At 41.0% G+C, this 12,868-nt stretch overlaps 1 protein-coding gene across 1 annotated transcript in view; it reads right to left on the bottom strand.

Annotated features, from left to right (window-relative positions):
* LOC144523071 (carboxyl-terminal PDZ ligand of neuronal nitric oxide synthase protein-like) overlaps positions 1–12,868 on the bottom strand; it is a 202,004-nt gene that overhangs the window by 31,649 nt on the left and 157,487 nt on the right. The window contains exons 9-10 of the mRNA XM_078258373.1: positions 4,629–4,794; positions 1,216–1,392 (exon numbers count right to left, since the gene is read on the bottom strand). Of these exons, the coding sequence (XP_078114499.1) occupies positions 1,216–1,392; positions 4,629–4,794 (343 nt within the window). The remainder of the gene's footprint in view (positions 1–1,215; positions 1,393–4,628; positions 4,795–12,868) is intronic.

The raw sequence follows: 12,868 nt of genomic DNA on the forward strand, positions 1-12,868 counted from the left end.
TGTCTAAAAATAGTCTTTGAATAACTATGAGCTCAAGAAAGGACTTTCCCTCTCCAAACATAGGGACCATAATAAAGTTCCTCCCCGGATATGGCTGAAGTGTTCATCTTTGCTCATCGGGCAGAGTCACTTTTCACTCCAGCAAGGACAAGAGCTCATCAGTCTCTCCAGTCCCGAACCCTGTCGTCTTGTTCCTGCCAACACAACTGATAGCTACGCTCCTAATCCTGACAAATGGAAAGCTTTCTTCTGAACTAAGCTCAACTTTTGGTTTGATTTTATGTTCACATCTTCATCGTAAAGACAGACTAACCTACAATTGGTTACTGTTGAATGAAAGGAGAAAAGACTTTTAAGATAAACTCCCTGATTTTGTCTATAGAACTCCCAAATCTCAAATTGAAATTCAGCAACAGACAGCTGGGAGGAGACTTTGGGAGTGTGTGTGATATATGGATAAGAGGTATGGGTGTGTGTTACAAAGAGGAAAGGCTAAAGGAAATGAAGGAAACAAGATTTAAAGGAGCAAGTGTGTATGCATGAGTATGCATATAGATTAGAGATTAGAACCAATTGGAAAACACGACCGTGTTGCATTGTGGTATACAGGAGTAAAACGTAAGGTACATCATCATGTACGCCCAAATTAGGAGGAAAATTAGGATCAGGAGGTTGTTTAACTCAAGCTGGAGCCCTGATCCACGACTGTCTGACAGTCCTGGTACTTAATCCAACATAGTAATTATAGTAAATAAATACTTTTTTAAAATAATATATATATATATATATATATATATATAGGGGGTTAGGGTAGGTTAGTGAGTTACACCGCTATTTCATCTCCCAGACAGTCAGGAGTTCCCTGTCTGTTGAGAACATTAAGCAGCCTCAGCGTCTCCTCGTCCCTCCCCCAGCCAAAGATCTCCAGCTCCTCCTCCTCGTCGTCCTCCCCCTCATCCTCATTGTCATCGCTGTCGTCCGTGTTCGACTCGTACTCTGAGGAGATACCTGACTCGCGAAACCTCGCGGCAAAGTCCAGGAAGCCCAGAGATTTGGCGTCACAGGACGACACCTTGGCTGTGCCCTCAGACACCTCTTGGCCTTTGCTCTCTGGCCTGTCGGCCTTGAGCAGCGGGGGAGGCGAGGGGAGCTGAGGAGGCGGAGGCCCCGGCAGGAAACGGAAACACTCCAGTTTGAGAAGACACTTGTCCCTACCTAGGGGGCTTCCCAGACTCCCATTGGAAGATGAGAAGGCGTTGCCGGTCCCGTCAGTGGAGCCCAGCGCGGGTAGGTTGAGGGCGGACACATCCGGTTTGGGCGTTGTGGGGTCGCAGATCACTGGAGGTACTGTTGACCGGAAGGTGATCTCCAACAGACTGTCCTGGGATCCCACTGGAGAGAGATGAGGTAGGTAGAAGGAAGTGATGAATGAGCAGAGGGAGGAAGAGACGAGGAATAAAATATTTTATACCACATTCAAAAGATCCCCTGTGCCTTGATTTAAATTCATCTGTTATCACCCCTCCTGTTGGATCATGGCAGAAGAATAATGTATGTGATATAGATATCTGTGAATTGTGGTGGATAGAAGCTCTTTTCCACAATCAATCACACGCAAAAAGCATTTCATCATCATCAGGGCTGCTCAGTGAAACAAGATTTGCTTCCTTATTTATGGGAACAGAACAGTCCTGGAACTCAAATACTGAGAGAAAGATACAATAAAGGAATACTCCATCTTTTCAAATACTAACCCCAAGTAAGCATGGAAGATGACTCTGAAAAGCTTGTAGTTTGCTCCTTCGTGGAGGACGGCAGCTTTAGTAAGATTCACAGCAGTTACAGTGTTCTCAAAAATTAGTAACAGCATTAATAAAAAATATCCATTGAACTGGTGAGACAATGATCCAGGAAGTCCTGCTGGAGTAACATATTAATGCGTAATACTCACAGACAGGATTTTACAACTCTTGAAAGTCATCTCAGAATCATAGACTGTAACAATAATAGATGAAGCTTCCGGGTCTGCAAAGTAAAGCCAATGCGGAAGTGCCTTAAACCTGCATTCTATCTAATTTTCAGCAGGGAAGTCTGTTTCTATAGAAGTCTATGAGAAAATGACCCTACTTCTCACTTGATTTATTACCTCAGTAAACATTTGATAATGAGTTTATGGGAGCAATCGCTAGTTTCAAGTCTTTAAAATAGACAATAAAGCAGGGGATGCTTTAGGGGCGGGGCTACATGCCGACATGTCAATCAGGACAGAGGCTTAGCAATGCGTATCCATGACACTGTATACATTAGAATAGACCTGAACTTGTTTTTGGGTGTGGTCCATGTTTTCATCTTAAACTTTGACCCTCACACTGTGTGTTTTCCCTTCAGCAAAGTTAATTGGAACACTTTGGCTGCCTAAAAATGTCTTGTTCAGCATTCTGCCAACCAAATTAGCTAGCTATGCTAGCGTTAGATGGTAACTTAATAGAATGTTTGCCAATTTTCTGTACTGCCGTCTGCAGTACATGCTGACGAATGGCATCAGTACCCGGAGGTCCGCGTTTACCCGCCGGTAAATCTCCACTGGATGACTCGCTTCAGAAGGGTTGAAAATTGGCATCTTTCCCCCTTTAGCATTTAGCGCAGCGCCATTGCAACCATAAGCAACACCGGCTTGGTGTGTCCTCCTCCCCAGCTGCACCCTCTCATCAAAAATCATCACGTCCGGTTTCAAAAATTGAAGATGGCGACGGCCAAATTGCCAAAATTCGAGGCTTTAAAAGGGACGTCAACAAACCAATGGATGACGTCACTGTTGCTACGTCCATTATTTTGACAGTCTATGCTCAGAACATATATTTTTTCTTTTAAGAAGCTTTCAAGTGATCAAGTTGAACTGGGCTTAAACCTCCTGTACCCCTTCTCAGATATAGCCACACCAGGTTTCATGCTGTAAAATTCTACTAAATGCTGTAAAAACGCTGTGAAATAGACCTTTCTCAAGGTGGACACTGTGATAGGAGGAAAAGGACAGGTGTAACTAATAACATATACGATGGTTCCGTTCCATTCAGGTGTGTCAAAAGGCCATGCTAGTGAGCCAGCATGCACAATCACAGCACTCTGAAACTGACATACTACAGATGAAATGCAGCCATAATTGATGTTATTAGTTGAACACCTGTGTTTGACAAGTCAAAATATGTCATGAGAAAGGTCTATTGCATAAAAAAAAAAAAAAAAAAAGTTTGGCCATTGCATTTCATTACGTGTCCATAGAACAATTCTTCTGATCTTGTGTGACATGAGGTGCATATAAAATGTCCAACATGCAGAGGTGGCAATGAGACAATATTTTCCCCACTGAATAGCTGAAATATTGGCTGATAAGACTACAGATTGCTTCTCGCAGGGTGAGGGCAGGCTGGACTGTGATAGCGCAGAGAAGATTGTGTCTTTCTGAATAGCCAATGAACAGGCTTTAAAATGTGTGAAGCTGTGGGGAGATAGACAGAGAAGGCGGAGGGGGGTCGTGGACGACAGAACAGCGACCAGAACGCGTGTGGTGCATGATAAACAGAGCGGTGAAGGCTCTCATACTGGTAGTTTTAATGTAGGAACTTCCATTTAGAAGCGTGTCCATGTCTGCAGTACCCTCACTCTTGTCTGCTGTCTGTTTGAGCTGCTCTCTCAGTGTGTAGGACATGGTTGGTATGGCTGTGTGTGTGTGGCTGGATCTTTGCTCAGTCACATGAGAGGATTTTACCTGACAGTGTGTTGACCTAGATGTGGATTACTATCTTTGTGCCTCCATCATGTCCATCTTTAAAAAAAAATGTTTTCCTTTTTTTATTGTCCATTTTAATGTTTTGTCACAAGATCTTTTGCATACTTCTCTGTGGGATACAGTATCCTACTGACAGCTAACTCAGTCAGTTTCTTTGCCTTTATTGAGGATAGGGATGGTTGGGGGTGCAAGGTAAACTAGGCAGGTCTATTACAGTTTGTCTCTCTAACATGTCACTTTGTCTCTTGTCATTTTTATCTTTCCCTGTTATAAAATATCTTTAAGTAGTAGCAGTTGTCTTTACATAAGCTTGAACTGATTTTATGTTACAGTGGAACTGTGTTTTGTGGAATGTATGATTACAGTGTGCATGTGTTGCTTGTGGACTACTACTCCGACAAAGGCAGAATAACATTTTCTCTTAAATCTTCTCTAAATAAAACACATTTTGAGGACGGTGCTATCCCAAAATGACCAAAATATTCTTTGAAAAGAATGACTGATGACTGGGCTGTTGATCACTAATCAGCATTTGCTTAATGCTATTGTTGGATATCTTCTTGCTAAAGTATCTCTTTACTGCGTCAAAATCAGATCAGAATAGCTGAAGGGGATGGAAGGGATGACGTATTGCTGTTGTTACATTTCCTACTGGCTGCCAGTGGAGAATGATATGGGTCCCAAACGACAAAATTAATTTGTCACTTCATATAAAAACTTGTGTCCCAATACATACGTCCATTTCTCTGCAGCTGTACACTTTAACATGTCAGCAAGCGTGCGTGTATTAACTCCAGCATACAGTATGTATGTGCATGAGCCTCTTGTGTGATCCACTCACTGGAGTTTGGTCCAGACATCTTGATCTCCAGCTCCTGGATCTGTTTAACCAGCAGGGAGATGTGCTGCAGCAGGTCTTTGTTCTGCAGCAGCAGCTGGTGGACGCGAGCCTGGGCCTCCAGCCGAGCCGTGGCCTCCGCACTCAGCTGGTCCCTCAACAGGTGGACCTGCACAGGAGGAGGCGAGTCAAGAGGGACAGATAGATGAGGAGAGAGGAGGAGGATAGGAACAGATGCTCAGTGTATACTAACATTTTTCTAGGGACACTTTTATGCTAGCCTCAAAATAGCTATTTTTAAAACACTAAGAAGGCTCGACACAACATGAGACTTTGCTCAAAGTATGTACAGGGTCTCTACACCTTAACGCAAGCATTGACAACATTGTTTGTGTACACAGAGTTTAATAAAAAGAAAGGTTTTGAGCAACTCACTGTAGCTGTTGTTCTTTCGGTCGCCGTCTATCGAGCCAGTCAAAAATAGTCGAGGGAGGAGAGTAAAGATGGAAAGCTCCAAAAGCTTAGTTCCATATAAATGCACGGATAATTCGTTGTTTTGTCGTTAGTGAAACACAATATTGACCTTGTAGTTGAAAAAGGAGCCTCATAAGAATGACATTTCCTCCTATGGAATCCGTTCATTCACATTCGGAGATCGACTGGGAAAATGGCGGATAGCCTAAACAACAACTGCTAACGTGAGTTAAAACCTTTCTTTTTAGTAAACTCTGGGTACACAAACAATGTTGTCAGTGCTTTCGTTAAGGTGTAGAGCCCCTGGTGATACTTCAATCAAAGTCTCATGTTGTGTCGAGCCTTCTTAGTGTTTTAAAAATAGCTATTTTGAGACTAGCATAAAAGTGTCCCTAGCACTCCCATTCAAAAGGCCATTTGACCGAAAAACGAAAATACGGTAAATCTTAAAAGTGGCGATTCCGTCCTAAATATGCTTTTAAACGAAAGTTTGACTCGGGTACATTCACAAAAAGACCCAAGGTTGCAATTTGGCGAGAGTTACGCTTTAAGTGAGTTTTTTTTTCTGCTTTTCTCTGTTTGTTTGTTTTTATCATTGTAAAGTTCTTTGGATTTTGACTGTTACTTTGGGCTTTAGAAATAGAATTTTCAAATATTTTAAAAATAAAACAATTAGTCAAATAATCGAGAAAACAATTAGCAGACTAACTGATAATTAAAGTTATCTTTGGTTTTGACTTTCTGGTATTTGATCTCTCTGCATGTACACTTACAAAAATGCAATTACACACAATCATACAGGCTCCAAGGTACTAAAAAACATGAGGGATAGATATTAAATCTTTGTAATTTTTCTGTGGCGTTATATCCGTTATTATATATTACATTTACAGGAGTAGCAGAGCTCCAGTGGCTGCTGTGATCCTTCTGTGACATTAATGCCACAGTCTGCTGCGGCCTGCAAGATTAAAGTGGAGACTATTTCAATTTAAGACTGAAAGGCGGACATTTCTATAAAACTCTAAATTATTTATTATACGAGGGGAGTGAGAGAGACACCGTTCACTCAGTGCGCGCGCACACACACACACACACACACACACACACACCTTTTGTAGCAGCAATGACTCCCTTTTTTTTTTTACTTTAAAGTACTCTCCAAATCAAATGTTAGTGGCACCACTTCCTACCTCACTCGGAAATCTCATACCCTGAGCACATAATTGCTTTCAACAATTTCAAAGGAGAAATTCAAAGAATGGTTCAGAAGAAGCCCAGTGTATTGAATGAGCCCACTTACTAATGACTTTCTGACAGGAGACGCTGAGTTGCTCTCAATAGTTTGATGAAGCTTAACCCTGGAGTCTGAAGATGGTCCAGCAGGACTTTTATACAGATGTGTCATAGGCTAAGAGGTACTGAAGGCAAGAGCGTCAAACATGCTTTTATCCAATGCCACTATATGCATGTTGAATAGAATGCAGAATCCAGAAGTTCTCCTTAAGCCCAGTTCAGACCAAAGATTCGCGACGAGACGAAACTGTTTTAGAACATCGCAGGAAAAAGTTGCAGCGGACTGAACCGGCCCGTCTCATCTCGACTCAAGCCAGCTGATGGTTTCGCTGCGACTCAGCTGTTCAAGCCGCAGAGGCTGGTTTTACAACGTAAGGGACGTCACCTGTTTCAACAGCCAATAGAAGTCAGTTGGTAATGTCAGCTATAAACTATAGAAATAAAATTATCCATAATCCATTTTATTTTAGGTTACAAACAGCTGGTCGAAATGGCAGAGTTTTAGATGGAGCCTCAACGACCGCCCGAAAGCACGGTAACGTTATATGGTCAAGCGAGATAGAGTGACTGAAGAGAGGGAAGCAGTGAATCGAAGAAATAAAACGTGTTTTCGCCGATTTATCACTGGAAATGCAACTGTAGCAAGCATCTCAATATCACTAACGTCATCCACATTCATATTTAGACGAAACAAATGATATATCCAGCGACAAATAAGCCTCAAAGTCAGAACGGAAGTACAAAGAGGCGTTGTTATGGAGATGATACACCGTCTCGGCTTGTCGCATTGGTGTGAACTGGCAGGTTTCAGAACACTACAGACCGGCTCGCTGCAACAAGCTGTAAGGTTCAACTCGTCTTGTCGTCAGTCTTTGGTCTGAACTGGGCTTTAATGTTGAAATTAAGTAGTTCCCTGCTTTTTCTAATGGCTTCTTGTCAGCAAACCATTTCCCATTTTGTTGTGAACATATGAATAGCTTAATCAATACTAGAGTGTGTCTGAACAGGTGCACATAAAATGTCTAGGTAGGCTAGCGGTGTAAAAGGCCAACAGGAGCGGCAGAGTATTTTCAGATCGCCGTGAATCACGGGGCCTCGTGTGCAGGTACAAGTCATCGAAACTCCTAATGACCCCCTGGTTTCTCGTTTCAGCTTGATGGGGTAACCGTGGTAGCAGGGAGGCTCTTGACGTCAGTGGGGACACGCATCAAAGGAAAAACTACAAAACAAACTGTAATTGGCATTGACTGCAGGCAATGCTCCAGAAAGTCCTTCAGTACATTTCCTGAGCAGTCTGAAAATCAATAAAAAACGTGGAGATGAGGATAACACCAGGTGTAGTTTTATTTTGTTGTAGTCATTAACTATAATGTGTTGCTGTTTCAAAAAGTGTCTAATGATGTAGCACTTGTCTAGTTTAGTACATACTTCTATTAATATCCCCTTATTTTATTGCTGTACTTGCTGTGAGTACCTGACGATGTAGCATAATGATGTCCTCCATAGTATTTCTACTAAGATTAGAATATATACTGTATATAAAAGTTTTTGTCTCTGTTAAATAAACCATAAATAAATAAAATGGACAAAAGTTAATCATGTCTTCACATTGACCCTTTTGTCTTGTACTTACATATACATTTCATCTGGATTTAAACTAATTTATAATAGATGGAACTTAAAAAATACCCCTATTAAAATTGGCATAATTAGTTATATTTGAGATTGCCCTGTATGTATCATTTGCCAAAAATTCTATTCATGTTAAGCAGACTAATCGATTAATTGACTCATGGTTTCAGCACTACAGTCATAGGTGTAATTTACATGGGGGATGGGGGGGGTTAATAATCAAAACTGGCCAATGCAACACCCCCCCCCCCCAAAAAAAAATAAAAAATAAATAAAAATAAACCTATTTTTATTTACTTTACATAAGTAAAGACATTTGCACCATAAAGTGTTGCCCCCCACAATGTTGAACCCAAAGTTACGCCCTTGACTTGACTACAGTGGATTGAGATTACTCTCCAAATCAAAATATATCTGAATGTTTCCGACCTGAATTTTAAATATCCATCAATATCAGTAGTATTGTAGTATTGAAGTGAATATGAAGAAAAGGCCATTTTTACAGAGAATAACCTCTTCTTTTGATTTCTGATTTTGTTCTGTTTTTAAAACAAACTATTGATTCACAATCTACTCTTTTCTTATACTTCTTCTAGGTCTATTTTCTCTCACGTCTCACATAAGATGAACTCAAATCAGTTCCTCTCCACACTCATAAAGAGCCAGTGAGGCGGAGAAACACAAGATGGAGTCAAAATTCACACATCCTCCGTCCCAAGGCCTCCTCCGACTCACATCTGCTCGCCCGACAGAAAAACGAGTGTCGAGGAAGACGGTCGTTTACTTCCATTATCCTTGCACTTAGCAACAAATGGAGGTTATTCCAGATTGTGTTGGGGCCAGGCTGCCTCTGCAAAACTCATTTGTAAGGACTGACACCCTGATGATGACTTTGCTGGTGTAATTTACAGCTGACAGGACCCCATCTTGAGCTATGGAAGAGTGCAGCTTGACTTTGACATATGCTGCCCTGCTGACACCTCTAATAGCCCATCAGCCACTCCTGCATGGTTTATACTGAGGCCTTGGGAGCCAAATGTCACATTTGTCCTGATGCCGTCCACGTTAAATGTCTCTCACTGAGCTGCGCTGGCCGTTAAAAAGACACTGAACAACCCAATGCAGAAACAGTAGTAAACAAAGCAAGATAAGCAAAATAAGCTGGGAACTTTTAAAAGTCAGGGCTTGGCTTTATCGTCAGGATATCTGATCAAAACTAGCACGTCTCGTTGTGATGCAGCCACACAAGGTTACATTTGGTTTCATTCTGCAAATGCCCACATACATTTCTTTGTGGAAACAAGAGGCTGGTCCTACTGATAAAATAAATAAATAAAAAAACGGGAAAAAAAATTGCTAAGATGATAATCACTAATTAATAATAATCCTAAACCACCCCCCTGCTGTATCGTCTACCTTTAAAAAAAAGGGGACCATAATTTACATAATGAACATCATGCTACATTGAAGAAAACTTGAAAGTAGTAATACATCAAGTGAGAAGTAATAATTAATAGAAGTAATAGAAGCTAATTTTCTCATAGACTTCTATACAAACAGACTTATTATTGGAGCCAGTTAGATTAGATAGAATGCAGGTTTAAGGCACATCCGCATTGGCTTTACTTTTCAGACCTGGAAGCTTTGTCCACTTATTTTTATAGTCTATGATTCTCCCACATCTCTAATGTGGTAGATCAATTGTACGTGGAAATGTAGCCCTTTGATGCGGCTATAACGCCATTTTCCACATTATCCAACTCATTTTCTATGGAGGTGTACATCTGTGCTGCATCAGACTGGTATCAAGACTTTCATTCCTCATCCAAAGATTACAGTATAAATGCACAAAAAGGAAAAATGAACACACACAACCAGACTGTCATACAGCATGACAATCCACTAAAGAAACAACAATGTCGATAGTCCTTTTAAAACTTTAAGAGAGACGGTCTAAAACCTCACACTGGAAGTAGAAGCCAGACAAAGAGCCAATTAAAAAGGTGCTCCGCTTGTGCTTCACTGTGGTGGTCCCCTGGTAGCAAACCTGCTGCTACCCATTGTTTTCTGCCATCTTATCTGAGTGTCGTGAAATTGAAGGAGCTTCAAGCGACTGAAATGACTCCTTAAAGCTCTATTTAGGCACCAGCATCTCTCTCCCTTTTATTGCTTTCTTTGTTCAAAACTGTTCCCCAGAACATAACAGCGCCTGAGGACAATTTTCATCTTCCCAACTCGACAGGGTGATATTTTTTCTTACAAGTTTCCTCCCATCTTGTCAGTTTTTTACAATAGAAAACACATCTCTATTAAACTGATTTTAACATACAAAATATATTTCATGGAGTTCTTACAGTTGCCTTCCTCTCTTCCGAAAATACAACAGTGTTAGGGTTTAGAATAAGTGCCATGCAGAAACATTCTGCTCCGTTATCTCTGGAAAGTGCTCTTCAAAGCCACTGTAGCAAAGAGCACTTGGCAATACATAAGGAGACTGAATGACAAGGCTGTTTGAATGATACCAATACCCTTTCAGGGAAGATTGGAAAAACAGTGACTCTCCCATTGGCAGCGTAAAGGGATTAGGACTATTTGTTGTGCATTGTGACTCAACAGGGTTGGTTGCTGAAGATGTACTCTTCACACAGGATTACCATTATCGCATTCACTGCCCACGCCAGGTCCCATTTAATTTTGAAATGTTTGAAACCCCTCCAACTCTTGTTTGGTCTAATTCCATCTCAAAAACCGAAAGGGGAAATGATCATTTTGCTGGTGCAATGATTAGGAAACCATTAGAAATGCACTCGCACTCATGTGTGTAAGATTGCGAGAGAGTGCTCGATCAAGTGAGAGAGAACCAGAAAAGTCCAAGCAACAGCGTAGGAGAAAGGAAGAAAGAAAAACAGACCGAGACAAACATGAAGATGGAAGGAAGATGTGTTTGCACGAAGAAAGAAGAAATTAAGGACAGACTTCCAGGATTGTTCAGGTACCGCCGGAAATTCCACCCGGATGTCCCTCACCTTCTGCTTTCTTTGTGTTGGTGTTCTAAACTCTGGTGGATTTCTGAGGACTATGGTTAACTGCTCCTCAGATCTCTGCAGGGTAAATCCAGACAGCTAGCTTTTTTGTATTTGATAGGACAGCTAGGTGAGAAAGGGGGGAGAGAGAGGGGGACATGCAGGAAATCGTCACAGGTTGGATTCAAACCCTGGACCAATGCGTTGAGGCATAAACCTCAAAATATATGTGCGCCTGCTCTACCCACTGATCCAACCTGGCCACTTAAAACTACTTTTTAACGTACACATTCCACCAAAACAAGTTCCTTCCCGAGACTATTTTGCAGAGGCACCGTCATTGTGTCCAGCGCTTAGCGCCGCCCAGGATGATTGTGACTGGTTTAAAGAAATTCCAATAAACCACAGCACATTTTTCTCCCATCCCGGAATGCTGTGTGGAGAAGCAAGACCCTCCTCCGCAGCGCTGTGGAGGAAGGTCTGGCAATGCGAGACTAAGGACAGACTGATGAAGCGAAACAGTGTAAGTAAGGTGTAGATGGCAGAAGAAAAGAAAAAAAACATTGGAGAGAGGACAGGAAATGGAGTAAGGAAGTACTGAAGGAAAGATCAGTAAGCAAGCTGGAAAAAGAGAGGGGCCAAATTTCATTAAGCAGTGACAGAGCACAGCGAACTTCCCGAAACAGATCGTTGATGTGGTCCCTCACTCCCCTGACTTCATTAAACAGCTCTACTTCCACTCATCTCTGAGTGAGCAGTGATTAGAGTTGCCAGCTCGCTAATTTACCTCCATTTACTGTGACCTCAGCAGCGAGGGTTCAACGTCACGAATGTTTTCCCTGGCTGGGCCAAAAAGTCACTTTCATCATCATAGAGGGCAACAGTAAAGATAATACCCATATTGCAACATTACTTTGAAATATAGCTGCTGAGATTATCAAACAAAGATTTTCAAAGTACAGACCGGTGAATGAAAGGAAAATAGTGCTGCAACTAAAGATTATTATCATTTTCGATTAATCTGCTGAATTTCTTAATGATTAATCTATTATTAGTTTGGTCTACAAAACCTCAGAGCACAGGGAAAGTCATGTCATCACAAAGCAAGAGAAAATTCAATTTATACTAATATAAAATAGTGAAAAGCAGGCTCACATTGGGGAAGCTGGAATCAATGAATGTTTGTTATTTTTGTTTGAGAAATTATTGATCAATTAAGATAATTGTTCCACTCAATCGACTGATGGATTAATTGTTTCAGATCAAAAGAATAAAACTGAGTAAATAAGTGGAGAAACGGGTGCTGAATGGTATGATGAACACTATGAAAATCATGCATTATTGCCAATTTAAAATAAGGATTTTGAAGAATGGTGTTCTATATTATATATAGTATCTATATTATAGATGTTACTATATTTATGAATGTACATTACTTAAAAAAAACTATTTTTTTCCTGGCAGTACGTCTTTATTTATCACTGGTTTTTGTTACTGCAGAGCTGCACTCAAACCTGACAGCTCTGTAAAACCAGTGGGAGCCTGCTGATAACCAAATCATAAACAAGAGCAATACATGCCTTTAACATAACTAAATTGGATGCTTTGGGATCCTGCGGAAAGTTTCCAACAAATAGTTTCACAACTCGAAAGCAAGAAAAGTGAAGATGCCATTTTATTTTATGGTGTAATCCTGAGGCAAAGACACAAGGGAAAGCCTTCTTGTTAGTTAAGTTGAGTTTCTAACTGTAAAAAACAAAAACACACAAAGATATACAGACGTACACACACTCACACTCACAACTTTTACTAGTGTGTCAG

Source organism: Sander vitreus, chromosome 9, assembly GCF_031162955.1.
Source record: "Sander vitreus isolate 19-12246 chromosome 9, sanVit1, whole genome shotgun sequence".
In the NCBI taxonomy this organism is placed as follows: domain Eukaryota; kingdom Metazoa; phylum Chordata; class Actinopteri; order Perciformes; family Percidae; genus Sander; species Sander vitreus.